The sequence below is a fragment of the Xyrauchen texanus genome, chromosome 38, assembly GCF_025860055.1.
Source record: "Xyrauchen texanus isolate HMW12.3.18 chromosome 38, RBS_HiC_50CHRs, whole genome shotgun sequence".
In the NCBI taxonomy this organism is placed as follows: domain Eukaryota; kingdom Metazoa; phylum Chordata; class Actinopteri; order Cypriniformes; family Catostomidae; genus Xyrauchen; species Xyrauchen texanus.
Window position 1 is genome coordinate 16,785,325 of NC_068313.1, and position 20,550 is coordinate 16,805,874.

A 20,550-nucleotide genomic window follows, 5' to 3' on the forward strand; every position below is an offset into this window, starting at 1 on the left:
ACATGGCTAATGTTGTTGAGCAATAGTGCATATCGCGGCACCGTTTCGGGCCTGATCTGCCCAAAAGTGTATGCCAGTGTAAAGGGATCAATGGAAAGGAGGAGGCGAGAACTGGCTTGATAATATAAAAAATAGTTTAATTAGTAAACTTAAAAGACAAACACACACACGAAGGACATGTCCGTAAATGATCTCTCTCTCCCTGCCCTCCGCCCTGCCACAGCCAGATTAACACAGGTAGGGCTGAACCACATCTGACTCCTGAAAAAGAAACAAGGGAGGAGCAAGACGAGGAGGGACAGAGAAAATCCAGAAAGGCAGGGGGAACAAAAACAGCCCTGACTGAGCAAAAACTCAAATAAAAAAGAGAGAATGAAAAACAGGAGTTATACAAGTTGCAGAAGGCATGCTGCAAGAGACTGTCCAGATCCAAGAAAGGGGACAGCAGACCATTCAAAAGCTCTTTTCGTCTTGTTATGGCTCAGAACTGAAAACAGGATTACCTCATGTTTCTTATCATATAAACACATGCCGCCACTGATCAGGATTTTCAACGTTGGATCTGTGGGAATACCCTAAAGGGCATTTAATCAGGGTTTAGCCTACAACAGGGAGGGTGAATCTGTCCACATAAAGATCTGCCAAACGAGCAGGCTGGACTCATACAAACTGACAGAGATGTTTGGGAGCTGCTCTCCATCATCAACAGACTAGACTGGGAGCTACGTGGATGCTGGGTTTTGTTTGCTGGTCAGTAATGTGCACAACCTTTGGACTGGGGCTGTACCATCTGCTATGTTGATGACACACTGCTTCCTTAAACCCCACGGTTTGGGATGGATCAGCAAGGGAGGTTAGAAGGGCAAATAGCACCATGGGAGCCAAACAAATAAAATGGTATGAATGAACTTCCACACTTCCAATTGTTTTCCTGTGTCCTTGTCATCTCCCATTCCTTTACACATGTCCCAGATAATACAAATAATTATACATATATTTTTTTTAAATAGAATAAAATAAAAAGTGAATAGAAAATATAAGTACATATAGAACTACACAAAAAGACTATGTATATATATACACACAATATACGAATATAAATCTGTTATATACTATGGCAGAAGATCTAATAATGCCCATTGTCTTTCTCATATTCGTCATTTGGCTGTAATATTGTGGTATTTAGAGGCTGTACATAAATATTATTACAGTGTTATCTAATAGGTATGCTAAGGTTTAATAAAGAGTGAGATAGGCTGAAGACATCACTGTTCTCTCACTCAGAATTCAATCTGTGTCCATAGAGATTGATGTATGGGTGTTGCTTGTCATTGTGCAATCGCCTGGCAACCAGATTTACCATCTGCATGCTCTGTTCATTTGACTTCACAGGTGTATGAATCAAATTCCGATCTAGATTTGAGTATGGGCTATTGTGTCGACTGTTATAGGGGTTTTTGTTGAAGAGTAATTATTATTTTACAAGTAGAGTAAATGATTGGGAAGTATGTTTGCTCTCACGTGTGAATGTTTAATTAGATTAAACTCAGTTTAACTTAAAATAGGTCACTAGGCTGTTTGTTCTAACCATGAAATATAGAATTTGTGATGTTAGACAGCAGCAAAGATTCTTTAATAATATCATATACAAAGTTACTACATATCTATGTTTAGTCAATCCTCATTTAAATTAAAGCACCTGCCTTTTCATAACTGAGTGTGTGCTCTCAGAAAATAATAATAAAAAAAATATCTGTTTATTATCTGACGACACAAGAAAAACATGTATTTCAAGCCCTTTTGACATTTAATCATGTGCAGGATATGAATTATAGATGTCTTAATAATTCTTGATTCAGCTATGAAATTATTACTTGTTGAAATGCTGATGCTTGACATCAGTAATTAGATTTGCGGCAATAAAATACTTAATAATTGTTGATGTAAAAATGCTAATATTTGGTCATTTGGTTTTCGCTAGTGGCAATGTTAATTTCCAATATCCATAATATTATTTTAACTTGTCAAAGTCTTTTAAGATATTTTTATTACTCTTCAATTTATTGATATCTTAAGTCCATTTATAGATATTTGAAATACGTAATCTAACACAATGAAATGCATTTAGAGATGTTTAAATATGAGTAATTTTAACAGTTGAATGTAATTGTTGATATCAGGAATTATATTTGTACTAATAACAATGTAATTATATAAAAATACATAATTTTTTACTAGTAAGGAGTAGTGAATTGTAAAAAGGAATTTGAACTAGAAAGAAATTATTATAAATATCTTTGATATATATAGATAAGTGAAAATGCAGTTACAGGTATCAGATTGGTATTTTTTAGGATAACAAGCAATTACCACACTTTTGATATCAAGAATTAATGTTTTACTGGTGCAAACCTAATTAGGCCTACTGATAATGGAGAAATTGCATTTCCACTAGTAGTAATCCCATTGCTGATATCAAGAACAAGCAATTTTACTAGTGAAAATTAACTTGTAGATATTTATAATGTACATGATTAAATGTCAAAAGGGCTTATTGACCTACCTTTGATGTCAAAACATAAACAGACATGCATACAACACTTGTGCACATTAGATAAGTTGATAAAAACGCTGATGTAGTGCTGAATAATGACTCCGTAGTATCCTTATGTTCAGGGGTAGGTGTTGGAATGGGCTTTAGGAGTATGGAGCAATGATGTTAGGGTTAGTGGTGAGCTTTAGGGATAAGGGCCTATCAAGTTGGGGGGAGTTCGAATCTGGTGGGCAGTAAGATTTCGGCACAACTCCAGAAATTGACGTACTAGCTTTTTACCTGGAGTTTATTGAAACAAATCCAGTGACTGATCTTTTCCTTTTCATTTGCAGCTGTATATATCAAAAAACCCTATATATCTGTAGCGATTTGCTATTTACTTTGCTCTGTGTATAAATATTCAACACATACAGTAATATGACACCTCTCAGAGGAGCATTCTGCTGTAATTTTAGGCTTGTGTACACATGCCTTTATGTAGTCATTCTCAGAAGATTAATCAAGTAGATTTAATCCTGCTTAATAGTCCTTATCAAAATACCATTATCAATTTATTAAAACAAGAGTGAATTGATGATGCTAATCAACTGGGAGAGCCGCTGTCTCTCTATTATTCTGTGTGACAGACAAAATACTTTATTTCTTTGGGAGGGATCTCAGTTTCTCAAAATATCATATTCCTCTGCCAGAAGAAAAGCTTGGGGTGTTGGAGATAGAGTTCGAAAGAGCATCTCATTTTACCTCTGCTGACTTAAGAATGTTTTTGCACCTTGTTTAAGTATGGTTTGAAACTGAATACCTGCATAGTAATGGTGCCAGTGTTTTGTAACAGGAATTTACCTTCCTTTTAGTTACATGCAATTAAAGCAAACATACTTTGTATTCACAAAGGGCAGGTGGTTACAGACGTGACAGTGGTAAACACAATATAATTGATTTAAAGGCTCTAATTTGACATTTGTTATGATATACAGTTATTTTACTAACTAATTCTTTGATCTTTGTAGTCCATCCAGTCTAATGCACTCATCTAATGAGGGGTATATTATTGACAAATATGAAGAGCGGGGGAAGTTAGCGAGGAACCATACAGAGCAGCCACAAAGCCTGATAGGTGAGCCTTATGCGTATTGTGTAGGGAAAGCCAGGCATACCATGTGTCTATCCATGATATAACTCCTTGTATGGGTTTCTTTCGCAGAGAATGCAGTGAAATCCTCAGCCACTGAGCCATCTCTTGGTCCATATCATGCCGTGAAGGAAGAGAGCAGCACATGGGAGGAGCAGCTGGAGAAGGAGATGCAGGAAACAAGGAAAATGGTGTCAAGACTTCAGGCAAGCCGTTGCTGCAAATGTATATATTATTCTATGTAGGCCTCCTGTTCAAGTTGTTTACCTGCCTTCAGCCCGATGTAGCTGGGATAGGCTCCAGCAACCCACATCATCCTACATTATATAAGTGGGCATAGAAAATGGATGGATGAATGTTCTGGCCAACAAGCATTGTAATTAAAAAAATTATATAAATATAACCTATACATTGAATATGAGACAGATACTGTAGATAGTATAAATAGTAATGGAATGGAAATGAAAAATAAAAATGCAGCTTTAAGAAAATAATTATAATCATTTGACAGTATCCAAGTGAGATCACATGATAGCTGTTGTTTGGACAACTCTGATGGTTCAGCAGCATATGGTCACAGCAAGGACCCTCACCCCGAGTACCATAGTGCTTTAGAAACTTCCTGCTCACTGTAAACACTGTATTTCTTTATTCAGGCCTTGCTGCTGCACGGGTCGCTACCTGAGGATGAGCAGATATCTACTCTGAGTTTTGGAGATTGCACCATCAACTCAGAGCAGCAGTTGGTAATTCAAATTTCTACTTAATAATTGTGTGCGTTCATAATATAAATGTGTGAAATTGTATGTCATTTACCCACAATAGCTGTGTATCCATAGTATTTACTGCTTTAGTAATAACATGCCCTATTTATTGTCCTTTTGAAGATACTGATCCGCAGTCACCTGGACCAGAGTATGGAGGAGTCTTTAGATCTGAAGGTAACTTCACCATAAGTTGGTGAAAAATAAAGAATTACTAACAGTAGAGTAAGATCTAAGTATTCTCTATGTGATCTACAGTAAGTGATGAATGTTCTGCAAATGATTTGTATACTTAATGAAGGTTGTAATGTGTTTTTCAGAGAGAACAGTTCAAATCAATTGTAGGAACTGTTTGCAACTAGTGTTGTGGTTGAATTGTGTTGTGTGAAGATGTTTTCAACCAGGCTTACTAAACATACAGAATGTAGTAAAAAGTCTAGATTTCTCTCTTCAATTTCTCTATTCTATTCTATTTTATATAAATGTTTATACATGCATTATTATGCAGACATTATAGAGATAGTGTCATTCTAATTTAAAAATGTCTATGAATAATTATTAAATTCTTTGGTTTGATTCCTACATTAGTTGTTGCAGTGTGCACCGGATTTGTTGCCATTTGGGTTTAATTATTTCTCTATGTCCATCTGTCTACCCAGGATGCGTTACAGCAGAGAATGTCTGTGCAGGAGGACTCAATGCTGCATCTCAAGCAGGAGCTGCTCAGATCCAGCACGGCCAGAGACGAGTTTAAGGGACACAATGTGAGTCACAGAATAAGACCTAACCACCCCCCACCCACACACACATTTTTATTTTTTAGAAAAAAAAATAGAACAACATTGCAATTGAACTGATTGAACTGAATTGTCAAAGTGTAAAGGTTTAATCACCTTTAAACTTTTTGTTCTTTAGGTGGAACTAGAAAGGAAGCTGAATGATCGAAACAGAATGCTGAGTGAATATAAAGTAAGCAAAATCATCCTAATCCTGTTTAGATTTATTTAATCTCTATAGGATTAAAGATATGCTATGTCTACAGTACATTAAGTACTTTATATCACATCAAGTACTTAACCCTGCAGAAAGAACTTGGGTAGAAAGACCGACTTCTGCAGCAACAGTAGCATGTAAAGCTAGATGATACACTGCGCAGGATGAATGAAAGCAACTATCATAGGGTAATTATTTACATACTCCAGAATGGGTGATTACTCTGCCATATGTCTGTGCTGTATTACCTTTTTGATGCAAGATAAATTTCAATATTTTGGTATAAAGTTTGTGTAGTTCTTCAGTGTATTTCACTAGAGGAAGCCATAGCACAATACATGTGTTTTATGTTTATTAACTGTAATTTGTTATGGGTTTTAGAATGGCGGTTTTTGTGCCATTCTACAATTTGTGGTTCAAATTACTTTCACGTTTCATTATTAGTTTTTATAAAAAAGTATGTTGCTAGAACAACAACAATACAACAGCTGTGTGTTTCGTCAGGCATGAACTCTCATATGCTTGTGGTAGTTGTAGTACAGATATCCATAACTGAGTGTGTATTTGCACCCCGGTGTAAATAGCATCGTCCACACGGGGCAGCTATTTGCATCCCAACAGTCTGGTGGAACTACAGAAATATATGACAAACTAACCAATAGATGTCGCTGCAGTGGCATGGGGTGTAAATATGCTGTGTGAATGTGTACTGTGTCCTAGCGACCACATTTTTCATATCCGATTTCTTGTTTCCTCTCTTAATATTTCCTTCAAAATTACTTTAAAAAAAATAAATAGATAAAAATGAATATACATTTTGATTTCAGTAATTTGGTCACGGTGAATGTCAGGGAGTGCAGAGAAGAGTTATTTTTAAGATAAGGTTAGGTTAGGTTTAGGGGTAGAGGTTAATGTAGTGTGTCTGTGGAACTCTAATTAAACACATTAAACACACTACAGTGATGCCCATACTGTATGTTAATATTTAAATATGGGTGCAAATAGTATCTGACACTATTTGTCCCAGGGAGCAATCAGTATCTACCATTATTTGCACCAGGGTTGGGGTGCAAATAATATCTGCCACTATTTGTACTGGGGTGTAAACAGCATATACAATTAGGATCTTCCAATTCATAAAGTCTCTCAAACAATTTGAGTTAATACAAATTGCATGCATTCTAAAATAATTAGAAAAATGCTATTTAATATAGTTGTGGATGGAGTAGCATGTCACACAACCGGACATGCTAACTTTCCAAAAGTATTTCATGTTATTAATATCTAAATAAAAGCCTTAAATGTAACCACAAGCAACTGACATGCATTTTTGTAATGTTATGATTTTATAAATCTGTTTACTCTAGATATCAGGCTGTGAGAACAATGGCTACAGCCACATGATGGACGCATCTTCCACACTTTTACAACACAGAATTGTGAGTCACGTCCTTCTCCATTTTAACGAGTATACAGTTCATTATATTGGTTTGATGAAGCCAACATTCTGTTATCCTACAAACTTTATTTCGTTTTTATTTTTTTTTCAAAAGCCCTGAATCGAGACCAAAAATTCTAACACTCCTCTTTTTTTTTCTCTTTCCACAACATCACCAGAAAAAAGTAATTAATAGTAATGATTACTATTATATCACACTAAATTAACATATTGTTTAAACTTATCACTGTACCTGTATACTATATCTATACATCTATATATTTTGTTTTTTTTTGTTTGTTTTTTCCTCTTATATGCGTGTGCATGTATATATATATATATATATATATATATATATATATATATATATATATATATATATATATATATATTGCCCATTGCTCTCTTACTTTGTATAAGCTGATATGTCTTTAATTTGTGTGTTTTGTTCAATAAACTAGAAACTAATAACAAACCAATAAAATAACACTCCTGCTAAAACTTTAGGGCTACATCTACCAAACTTGTAACATACTTTTACAGTATTCTGGAATAGTGTGCTATTTATTTTCTAACTGATCAGACTTATGGTTTTCGCACAGCGTAAAAATCTCATCGACATTGATGGAATGTTCAAATAGGCCAACGGAATGCTAGTTAATTAAAACTCTAACAGTGAAAACAAAATCAAAGTTAAACAAATACACACAAGGCCTTTAGTCTGCTTAAAGTTGCTCTCTCTCTCTCTCTCTATCTGTTTGTCTTACTGTAATGTCTATATGCATGTGTGTAAAATTGCTTTTATTCAGACTTTATAGATAAATCAGATCTGGCCATATCTGATTCTGTAGTCGCAAACCTAGACTGTAGGGAATATACATTAAAACAGTTTGTTGTCTCACCACATTGTTCAACCAAGTCTCCTGGACAAAAAGCCAATCACACAGACCGAAAATCATGGCCAAGCTCAAGTGGGTCCCTTCTTCATTACTGAAAGCTATTCTACTTGTAATTCATGATGAAGGTTGCTGGCATGTAATTGAGTAATTATTAATGTGGTTAAACTATTCTTTTTGTCATGTTGATTCTTCCAGAGATAGCCCATTCTCACAGTAGCCCAGTTTTCAGTGCTGCAGCCTCAACCAAAGTACTCTACTTAACAGATCGATCTCTCACACCTTTTTAGTCAACATCCCTAAGAGGTGACAGCTTGAATTATATACTTAATATAATATACTTATATATAATTATATAATATACTTATCTCATTAAGTCATACAAGTTCAATGAAGGATTTAAAAGCATGGCGTAATTATTTTTTATTTAAAATTTTCTTCATTGGTAGGTTGGGGGAGGTCACGCTACAGGACTTCAAGGTAGCCGTGGACAGACATGGCAGTTTCAGATATCACTTCAAATCTCTGAATCCAGAGTTTGGAACAGTGAAGGAAGAGGTAAGAATGGTCATAAGCCAGTCATTGACAATTCTGTATTGAAGGCATAATGTACAGCCTGCTGATCATTATTGTAAATTAAGCACAGGCAGGGTGATCAGGACTACAAATGGAACAGTGTGGATGAGGTAATCTAATGTTTGACATTAACATTCAAGATATTACCCATTAAACTCTCCAACTGAGATATATATAGGCATATAATATTTTGCTCAGCACAAGGCTTACATTTTTGAACAGCTCAGAAAAATATCTCTATCTTAACTCAAGACTCTGTTTGGGGAGTAAATATTTTACATTTTTATAATAATTTTAGAACTCTAAATGAATTTATGTAACTCCATTCAACTGTTTGAACTGCAGTTGTCAAAACAGCTGCATAACACATTTTTTTGTACATTTGGAAGTATACTTTTGGTACTATTTATTTAAATGTCGACAGTTGAAGTCAGAAGTTTACATACACTTAGGTTGAAGTCATTAAAACTCCATTCCACATATTTAATATGAGCAAACTATAGTTTTGTTTAGGACATCTACTTTGTGCATGACACAAAGTTATGGCATGACATTGTTTACAGAAAGATTGTTTCCCTTTTAATGGACTATATCACAATTCCAGTGGGTCCGAAGTTTACATACACCAAGTTAACTGTGCCTTTAAGCAGCTTGAAAATTTTCAGAAAATGATGTCAAGCCTTTAGACAATTAGCTTCTGATAGGAGATGTACTGAATTGGGAGTGTACCTGTGGATGTATTTTAAGGCCTACCTTTAAACTCAGTGCCTCAGTTTGGTGTGAAAAGTGCAAATCAATCCCAGAACAACAGCAAAGGACCTTGTGAAGATGCTGGAGGAAACAGGTAGACAAGTATATATATATCCACAGTAAAACAAGTCCTATATTGACATAACCTGAAAGGCTGCTCAGCAAGGAAGAAGCCACTGCTCCAAAACTGGCATTAAAAAGCCAGACTACAGTTTGCAAATGCACATGGGGACAAAGATCTTACTTTTTGGAGAAATGTCCTCTGGTCTAATGAAACAAAATTGAACTGTTTGGCCATAATGACCATCGTAATGTTTGGAGGAAAAAGGGCGAGGCTGGCAAGCCGAAGAACACCATCCCAACCGTGAAGCATGGGGGTGGCAGCATTGTTTTGTTGGGGTGATTTGCTGCAGGAGGGACTGGTACACTTCACAAAATAGATGGCATCATGAGGAAGGAAAATTATGTGGATATATTAAAGCAACATCTCAAGACATTAGCCAGGAATTTAAAGCAAATGGGTCTTCCAAATGCACCAGTTCTGTCTGGAGGAATGGGCCAAATTTCAGCAACTTATTTTGAGAAGCTTGTGGAAGGATACCCAAAATGTTTGACCCAAGTTAAACAATTTAAAGGCAATGCTATCAAATAATAAAAAGTGTATGTAAACTTCTGACCCACTGGGAATGTGATGAAAGAAATAAAAGCTGAAATAAATTATTGTAAAGGTAAATCAGGAGACAGAAACAGTGAGACAGGTAAGCCCATTTATTTCCTTTGCAAGGGCACAGCATATGCACTTTCCCTGTGCTTTTACTCAGTCCAGTGACACTCAAAATTAACATCAATTTCGGCAAAAACTCAATACACAATATCGACAGATGCCAACACTGGACTAGTCCCCCTCCCCCCTTCTGCTGGTGGTGAGGGTGGTTTTATCCGCTCTCCCCGTGCTCACTGGAATTAGAGACAAGTGTTAGTCATAATTTAGCTCAGGTGTAAGTGCCCTTACCGCTTCTCTCTCTCCAGACGGGCACTTGACCACGTCCCCACTGCCACAATTATTCTTTCTACTATTATTCTGACATTTCATATTCTTAAAATAAAGTAGTGATCCTAACTGACCTAAGACAGGGAATGGATTCTACAATTAAATGTCAGTAATTGTGAAAAACTGAGTTAAAATGTATTTGGCTAAGGTGTATGTACATTTCTGACTTCAACTGTACATGTCCAAATATCTCTAAAAATGCCCAAATAAATCAAAACTCTAAAAAATGTAACTCTAAAAAATGCAAAACTCTGTGGTGTTGAATATCAGCACAGCTGTGATTCTGGCATATTGGCACATTGTGAGTGTGATTTTGCACAATATATTTATTGAGTGAGAAGAAAAAGGCTGCAGAGTGAAATAAGAGACATGAAACAGCTATAGGGACAATGTTCAGCTTAACTCAGAAGTCATTATGCAAATCTTTGGCTCTCAGGAATACTTGATTCGAATTGGTCATGGCACCATCAAGCGGTCTGATAGTGATTTCTTTCATCTCACATGATTATGTAATTTAAATGCAAATAAATGTTTCAAGCAGGGGCTGAAAACAAAATGTTTTACATTTTGTTTCATTCTGAGCAAAAACTGTATTTTTTTTTTCGTTCCGGTTCAGATGTTCCACAGCCGTGGAAGTTCCAAGCCGTGGAAGACCTCGGGCTCGACTGGTCTTCTCCGGAAGAACCCGCCCGCAGCCGGCTGGACGAGTGGTTCCTGCAAGGGCGCCGGCAGGCCCCTCGACAGAGACCCTCCCCTTTCTTCCATTTCTGAGATTCGCTTTCGAGGGACAGTCATACCAGTACACAGTACTACCATTCGGCCTATCATTGGCCCCCCGTACATTCACGGAATGTATGGACACAGCACTTTCCCCCCTGAGACAGCGGGAGTGCGAATACTGAATTACCTCGACGATTGGCTAATCCTAGCACAATCAGAGAGTCAGTTAACGACGCACAGATCTTGGATTATCAGTCATCTAGAATGTCTGGGTCTGAGAATCAATTTTGCAAAGAGCGTGCTATCCCCCAGCCAGAATATCTCTTTTCTGGGAATAGTGCTAGACTCAGTGCAGATGACGGCGCGCCTCTCATCAGAGCGCGCCGCTATTCGGCGCCTTGCAACATCATTCAGAGCGGGCGCGCACGCCCCCGTCAAACGAATTCAAAGGATGCTCGGTCTCATGGCCTCGGCATCAGCTGTACTCCAGCTAGGATTGTTGCACATGTGTCCTCTCCAATGCTGGCTCAAGAGCCGTGTCCCCACTCACGCGTGGCGCTCGGGCCACTTTTTAATCAGAGCGAATCACGGCTGTATAAAAGCCCTGACGCCCTGGAAGGCCGTCGACTGGTATCAAACCGGCTGGGCGTGAACACGCGGAGAAAAATTATCACGACAGATGCCTCCAAAATAGGATGGGGGGCCCTTTACGAGGGCAGGCCTGTCTCCGGTTTTTGGTCAAACCCGGAAAAGCACCTACATATAAACTGTCTGGAAATGAAAGCGGTCGCCTTGGCTCTCAGAGCCCTGCTTCCGTACCTGAAAAATGAACACATCCTGGTCCGAACGGACAACATGACGGTAGTGTCGTATATAAATCGCCAGGGTGGACTCAGGTCGAGCTCCCTGCACTCTATGGCCAGGGAGCTCATCTTATGGTCACAGCACAACCTGCGCTCGCTGAGAGCAGCGCATGTGCCAGGCATCCTGAACCAGGGAGCGGACATGCTGTTCAGAGACAAGGTTCTCCCAGGAGAATGGTCTCTCCACCCCCTGAAGGTCCAGTGGTTATGGCAAACCTTGGGCGAAGCAGAAGTCGACCTCTTCGCCTCCAGGGAAAATGCGCACTGCCCTCTTTTCTTCTCAAACAGCACGGACGCTTCGCCCAAGTCTGGCCGAGCAGCCCCTTGTATGCTTTTCCCCGATCGCGATGCTACCTCAGGTCATCAGTCGGATCAGGGAGGTGAAATGTGCAGTGCTCCTGGTAGCCCCACTCTGGAAGAACCAGACGTGGTTTCCAGAACTGATGCAGATGATGCAATCTGCCCCATGGCCGATTCCGTTGAGGCTGGACCTCCTCAGGCAGGCCAACGGGATGATTCTTCATCCCGCCCGATCTGTGGGCCCTTCATGCATGGCCCCTCAACGGGTTCCAGAGAACCTCCCCAGCGGAGTGTTGAGAACCATCACTGAGGCGCGAGCACCCTCTACGAGGCGCTTATATGCCCAAAAGTGGAAAGTGTTCAGTGACTGGTGTGATACCAAGAGCTTGAACCCCAAATCGTGCGAGATACCAAGTGTACTTGCCTTTTTGCAAGAGCTGCTGGAGGCGGGCCGCACACCCTCCATGCTCAAAGTCTATGTGGCTGCCATAGTGGCGTCACACAATCCTGATAAAGGACGCTCATTAGGGAAAAACAACCTAATCATTCGTTTCCTAAGAGGCGCTAGGAGGATGAACCCTCCTTGCCCCCCCTCGGTACCAATCTGGGACCTGGCCACGGTCCTGGACGCACTCAAGAGTGCCCCGTTCGAACCTCTCCGAACCGTGCACCTTAAACAGCTCTCGCTCAAAACTGCGCTCTTGCTGACACTCGCCTCAGTCAAGAGAGTGGGCGACCTGCACACGCTGTCATCAAGCGCTGCTTGCCTGGAATTTGGACCTAACGACTGCAGAGTTGTCCTTAGGCCAAAGCACGGGTATATTCCTAAAGTGCTCTCCACACCCTTCAGAGTACAGGTGATATCTCTGGCAGCCTATCGTCTTCAGCAGACGAAAGCGACGCTAATTTACTCTGCCAGGTCAGGGCGCTCAGAGTATACTTGGAACGTTCTGCCCCGTTCAGACAGAGGGAACAATTATTCGTATGCTTTGGCGGCCGCACTAAAGGTCTCGCAGTTTCAAAGCAAAGAATATCGTGCTGGATAGTGGATGCTATAGCGCTGGCTTATGAAGCCAAGGGCCTTCAATGCCCCTTAGGCGTCAGAGCTCACTCTACGAGGAGCATGGCCTCCTCGTGGGCGTGGTCGAGTGGGATACCCATTGAGGATATTTGTGCGGCGGCAGGCTGGGCCTCGCCTTCGACATTTATTAGGTTTTATAACCTACAGGTCCCCTCACTGCATTCCAACATTCTATCAGCCTGACTGTAGTATGGACTGGAGTACATATATGCTGAGCATTATCTCCTCCCTTATAAGGTCCGTCTCTGACTGACTTAGGGAGTTTTTTATGCATATCAGTAAATAGAAAAATCAGTACATAAGATAAGTGCGTGTGTTTTTACAATGAGCGCCCCACCATGGGCCACCTTGGGGCAAAGGCGCTCTGTATTATCCCATTATATAGCTCGCCGTTGGCCGACTCGTTGAATAATCACTTTGCTTTAAGGCTCAGGCATCTGCCTCTGGCTTTATAGAGCGAAGTCAGCACGCACGGCATTTTGCATGGTGTTCCCATAGCGTAAGCTACTTACGCAATAGGAGAGACCTCTCGAAAGGGAACGACTAACGTAACCTCGGCTCCCTGAGAGGAGGGAACGAGTATTGCGTAAGCTGGCGTGCTTGTGCTTGGTCAGTCGCTTCAGTCGATTGAACCTAAAGAACTCTCATGACGGGGCGCCTAATATATAGCCTTAGCCACGGCTATCTTGGCAGGCTGTGAGCGCGCGGGTGTGAAGCGCACTCATTGGTCGCGCGTTCAGAGTCGCCCCGTCATTGGTTCGAACAAGTTGCCGCAGCACAGCCAATGACCGAGCTGCCTCGCTCATTGCTGTCTGCTGTGCAGCTGCAATGCGTTTAATATAAAGACTTCAATATTTCTCGAGAAACTGAGTTTTCCCATAGCGTAAGCTACTTACGCAATACTCGTTCCCTCCTCTCAGGGAACCGAGGTTACGTTAGTAACCGAGTCGTTTTCAGAGAATGTATTTTTAACATTTTTGCATTTTGCATTTTTTTAATGTATTTTTAAAATTTTTTCAAAATACAGTAATGTATTTTGTCTCACTGTACTGGCAGAGTTTTTATTTTATTTTAAGTGCTGAAGAAGTAATCCAAAGTATTTAGAATACATTACTGACCTTGAGTAATATAATGGAATACATTACAAATTACATTTTACAGCATGCATTCAGTAATCTGTAGTGGAATAAGTTTCAAAAGTAACCCTCCCAACCCTGGCAATCAGGCAAAGAAATGTGTGATGCAGCAGTTTCCTTCAGGATCAAAGCACGTTTCATTTTTTTAGGCAACATGAAGTGATGTAGTTCCAAAGGTTTGCTGTGATAAACCCTTTGGCCTTCAGTTTCTTGAAAGAATTATCTGAACAAAAATAACCCATTATAACTGGTTACCAGTATTTAAAATAATGTTTTCACTCCAGAACAATTGAAAATCTCTTAGCTCCCATTTTCGGTTACGTTCAGCAAAAAAATGATGTTCGTTTTCAGTTTTCATTCCTTGAACTGTTTTTAGTCCCTGGTTTCAAGTCCATTTATTTCTTTATTTGGCAAGTAGTCTTGTAAAAGGACTCCAGCACCAACACAAACTGCTCAGCGATTTATTTATTTCCATATAATCACATAATTTCAACACAAATCAGTATTTTATGTACATGTATTTATTTTTTTTGATTAGTAGCCATGTAATAAGTGGGATAATGTACAGTCAGCCTGTTGATATCGCAAAAGAAACCCCTTCAGGCTGATACAATCCTCCTAATCCCCCTGTGGGGGTTTATTTTGAGATAGACAGCACATTATCCCTTACATATTTGTCTGTATAAGATTTTTAATGGGAATTACAATGAGGCTGTGAGGCATACAGTCTCTTCTCTCCAAGCACTCATCGCTGCAGAGACTGTAGCGTGATGATGTAGTGGATCTAATCCCAAGCGTATTGGATTTTAGTGACTTAGTGGATGTTTTAATGTGCATGCGTATTCACATTTTAATGTTTTAATACAGTATATATTCATATAACACACACACATTGGTGCGGCTATCCTTATGAGGACTCTCCAAAGACATAATGATTTTTATACTGTACAAACTATAGATTATATCCCCTACCCTTACCCGTACCCCTAAACCTAACCCTTACAAAAAAACGTTCTGAATTTTTATATAAAAAAACAACAACAACAACATAGTTTAGTTTGATTTTCAGCTATTTGAATTATGGGGACATGAGAAATGTTCTCATAAACCACATTTATAGCATAATACCCTTGTAATTACCAGTTTGTAACCTAAAAAATGTCCTCGTAAACCACCCAAACCCACCCACACACACATTTATGTATTAGGGCTGCACAATTAATTAAAATAAAATCGTGGTATGACATTGTTCGATTATTTAACTGCAAAGGGATAAAATATATGTCCATGAACATTCATTATACAAAGAACTCCAGACAACAAGAAAATCAGATGTGATCTAGGAGCTTTATACAGCTTTATACAATTTGTGTCATTGAAGACATGGTAAATCTATCAATCACAGTCTCATTGTCATTCCCATTAAAAATCAAAAATGGCGCTAGCGTAAATAAGGTCTTTTTACCAGTGATTGCTCAGTGTCTTCCTCTGAATGTGTGGCATCTTTCAGGTGTTTCAGGATGATGCTCTTATACCGGGTTGGGAGGGAAAGATTGTCGCATGGGTGGAAGAGGATCATGGAGAGGGCATGTAGGACTAAATAGTCACAGCCAGATTGCAGTAAGAATTTTGATTCATCTAAAAAGTATGTTTTGCCCCACATGTACCTCATCCCTGCAATATCATGAAGAATATCCTGATTCTTTCTTAACTGTGAATCTCACCATACCAATTCCCTCAGACTTTACAGCAGGCAAGTGTTTGTCAAAGAGGGTACGAGTATGCATTTTGAAGAATAAAAGAACATTTTAATATTATTATTTTTTTAAATTCTGATACAAATGTTTTTGAGTGTATTCAGGTTGTTATATATGTTTTGAAAATGCCATTGTGATACAGGAAAATAAGATGTGGTAAAAGTAGAGACCACTTTATTTGTAAAAATATGTCAATTCTGAGCATAAAAGTATTCTTTTTTGAAAATGTTTGTACTTTCTTATTCAAGTCTGCATGTGTGTTCGAAGTGGTATCTGTGTTATAAATGTAAATACAGCTCACACTTGTCCACCTTTCAATAAACATGTATTGGTGTACAGATGAGTCTTGTTTTTAATATACCTTAGTCTAAATCTCTTTAAAAATTGGTGTGCCTGTGTCTGTTAATGCAAATACTGTACACATGTTAGGATGGGCCTAAAATGCCAGGCATGATGGAGCCTTGCATAATAAGATGGAGCATATAAGATGGAGCTAAAGACATATTCTGGCAGATGGTATATATCCCTACCTCTTGTTTCTGGTTGAATTAGTGACATGTTCTTACAACACAGTTACTGTAACAGTTAGAGTCCGTTTCTTCTTATGGAACGTTGCAGTGCATGTCTCTTCCTTGACTGCCATAGGAAACCAAAGGTGAAGATAATAAATGGCCTCCACTTCCAAGAGAATGTCATCCTAAATATTAACAAACCCCATTAAGTCCACAACAAGTATAAAACCTTGAAATCTATGTATAATATAAAGACTGCAAAGTTTAAACCTGAGCCATGGAAAATTTTAATTGTCTGGATATATTGCAAAACTTCAGACTTTGATGGACTTTCACAATTAAGGTTCTATCTCATGTTTACTAAGGGGCCATTAAGACTAGACTCTCGAGACACATTTTTACAAGTTTAAGTTCTTTTTCACTTGACACAGCGTCTAAAAAACATGCTGCTCCTGCGCAAGATGCGGCACAAATGGAGACATGGCACAATGGTCAACAATGTCCGTCTGGAAAAACAATTAAAAACAGCACAGATGGATGTAAAAATGCCCTTGTTATGAACGGACCCCAACTGTTCTAACATTCTCTGTTCCACATTTGGCTACAGTCTGTAATTAAAACTTTCTCAGACACACAGTTGACAAGTTTGCTGCTACTGACCTGAGAGATGCTGAGCTGGCACTGTGAGACAGACTGCACACCAGGAAGCTCCACATTCAGCTCCAAAGACTTTGCTGAGCCTGTGCTGTCAGGGCAGATTGTGAGCTGATGCTGGGGCTGTTGTGGCTGAGATTGGTCTGACTCTTTGCTGGAGATCACCTCAATCAGACCGGATCTTGCTGGTTTGTTCTCTTGCTCCATGCTCAGTTGGATTGAAGAGTCCTCTTTGCTCTCAGCCAGTCGTAGTGAGGAGATCTGCTGAAGGAGTGATGGGGCTTTGAATAGAGAAGCACAATCACTCAGAATTAGACTGTCACAATCAGTATCACTCTGTTCTATGTCCAAAACAGCAATTTGAATAGTTGATTAATGAGGTTCAAAATAATAAGCTAAGCTATTTAGCTCTTACTGTGAAAATTCTCAAATGAAGTCCAAACCTTCTTTAAACTTCTCAAAATGTATATTACGGCATATTATCTTACCTGGTTCAGATTGTGGCTTATTAGCAGCAGATTTGGACTTCCGTGGTGACATCAAACGGTTCTTTAAATCCTTGATGCTGCCCTTGATTATGTCTTGATTCAGTTTATAATGCTGTGACAGATTCAGGCTGTGCTGTTGTTGTATGAATTTCAGTGCAAGTTGATGGATCTTCTCTCTCTCCTGTTTGTCTTTTTCTGTTGTCTGCAGAATCTCTGGGTTGAAAGCCACGTCCACTACAGTGTACCGCTCTGTAAAAGGAACAGGAGAGTAGATAGTATACTGAAAGAAACCGTAACATTGCTCAAGAATAATCAAGTACTAAGAGGGTTAAAGAGGTTGAATTATTTGGTTGTGAATCAGAATATCCGAGAAACTAATGCAGAATTGAACATAATACAGGCTTTTGATCATGTCTCTTCTTTTAATTTTTTTGAGAGCAAATGTTTTAGTCCTTAAGGAAGTGAATGAGACAGTTTGTACCTTTCTCATCAGTAACCGACTCCAATCTTCCTCCACAAACAGGGACAGGATCACTGTGAGAAGTCATGGCAGGCACTCTTTTCCAACCGCAGACGTTTATATACAATATTCCTTCCTTTGGTCCCTGAAATAGTTACCAAAAAGAGAAAATCCTTCTCATTACTAGACAAAAGAATAAAATTATTAGGGTTAATGATGTGACATATATATATATATACAGATCTATTAAATTATTTCAAAATACATAAAAATTCAATTCACACAAAACAGTTACTTCGATACACCTCTGCTGTTATATACATGTTTTCAGCTATATATTTTGGTATTTTTTTCTAGGGTTTAACTTAAAAATGTCCAGAGAAAGTAAAGAAAGTCTCATTAAAATCTAAAATTCTTGAAAAAAGATATGTTGGCATGAGTGGTGCAGAATAATATTTTGTTTATATATATATATGGTGTAGCTCTGTGGTGTAAGAAAACTTCTTGATATTCTTGACTCATGTCAATAATATAAAAAAATATTAATTTGTTTTTAAATCAATGATTGAAATTGATCATTAATTTCACACCCTCATACCATCCTAGATGTTTATGATTTTCTTTCTTCTGCAGAACACTAACTTGATTTTTAGAAGAATATTTCATCTCTGCAGTTCCTCAGAATGTAAGTGAATGGAGACCAAAATTGTAAAGCTCCAAAAAGCAAATAAATGCAGTATAAAAGTAATCCATAACACTCCAGTAGTTAAATCCATATCTTCAGAAACTATAATAGGTGTGGGTGAGAAACAGATCAATTTTTATAAATGTCTATACTTTCAATTTTGTGAACAATACTTTTAACTTTAGCCTACTTACTATAATGTGTGGATGTTCATGGAAAACATGTCCAAAAGAGGAATATCCTTCCTTTTACTGTAATATCTTTTCAAAGGTTCATAATGGTAACACTCAAAGAATAATTTATTTGATTTTATTTATTTATTGTGTAATTTCATAACAAACGTAAAATTACATTGTGTGATTTTTTTTTAATTAAATTAAATAGGTAAAACCTAAAATATCTAAGATGTAATTTTGTTAAAGATTACTTAATTAAATTTCATGGAAATGTATTATGAAATTGAAACACGTAATTCTTGAAATGTGTACTGTTAATCTTGAAAATATTTTTTGAGTGAATATCAATTCTGTATACATATTTATACATTTTAAAACATTTAAATGTTCGATGTAAACTGTAAACTCAAGAAACCTACTCAGGGACAGAATAAGTAAATAATATGTTAAACCTGTACACACACACACACACACACACACACACACACACACACACACACTTGTTCGGTTTTCATGTTTGATGAGGACTCTATAGATATAATGATTTTTATACTGTATAAACTTTATATTCTATCCCCTAACCCTAACCCTACCCCTAAACCTAACCCTCAGAGAACACTTTCTGCATTTTTACATTTTAAAAAAACTTCATTTAGTATGATTTATAATCTGTTTTCCTCGTGGGGGCCGACTGATTGTCCCAACAATGTCAAAAAATTTAAAGTTTTACTATACTTGTGGGGACATTTGGTCCCAACAACATAAGGAATACCTGGACACACACACACACACACACACACACACACACACACACACACACACACACACACACACACACAAGTACATTTCTACTAACTTGGCATGATTTTTAAGCTATTTTAGATTTTTTTTTTATATATATATAATATTTTATTTTACATGCTATTGCCATTAATGCGTATCAAAAAAGTACCAGGACGGTATCATGGCACAGTGGTAGTATCAGATGGTACTAATAGTACTGAATGATTACCATATTCATGGAATTCCCACTGTTCTCCAATGTCCTTCAGAATACCAATGAATGTTAAAAGTTCGGCAGTTCCGTTTTAGTTAGTGAATGACATGTTTATGCAATCAAATCAAATAATAACGCCTCTAAACTGCACACATGCAGCTGTAGTAAAGTCCTATTTTTGTTTGGGACTTTCAAATGTAGCAGGATTGAGTCCAGTGGGGAAAGGTGTACTGTACCAGTGTATTTGTGCGGATGCAGGCGTGCGGCTGCGGCGGTGAATACAGCTCCGATCCCTCTCGCAACTGGCGCTCAATGAAGGTCCTGTATTCCTCCGGACTATTCTGAGACATATCGTCTAACATCGACCAAAACTGATTCACCTGCTGTAGAGCTGCATTATCACAGACGTCCATTCTTAACATGAGTTCAGAGCTACTGCAACACCCAGAGGTTAGTTTGTTGAATATCTCAAATTAATTCGAAAACGGTTTTGAACAAGACGCCTACCGAGGAAGTCTGCTAAACTCAAGTAGACTGGTACTAAATGTATAACTTTCTTACAATCTTACA

At 38.4% G+C, this 20,550-nt stretch overlaps 1 protein-coding gene and 1 pseudogene across 1 annotated transcript; one reads left to right on the top strand and one right to left on the bottom strand.

Annotated features, from left to right (window-relative positions):
* Positions 1–327: 327 nt before the first annotated feature.
* On the top strand, positions 328–15,877 carry LOC127631664 (dixin-A-like; annotated as a pseudogene).
* On the bottom strand, positions 14,693–20,550 carry LOC127631948 (PIH1 domain-containing protein 2-like). Its single transcript, XM_052110368.1, has 5 exons — positions 20,217–20,550; positions 18,144–18,267; positions 17,663–17,911; positions 17,181–17,455; positions 14,693–16,705 (listed from the first exon to the last, which is right to left on the bottom strand). Exons 1-5 carry the CDS (start codon positions 20,400–20,402, stop codon positions 16,571–16,573), a joined length of 969 nt encoding a protein of 322 aa, XP_051966328.1. The 5' UTR covers positions 20,403–20,550; the 3' UTR covers positions 14,693–16,570.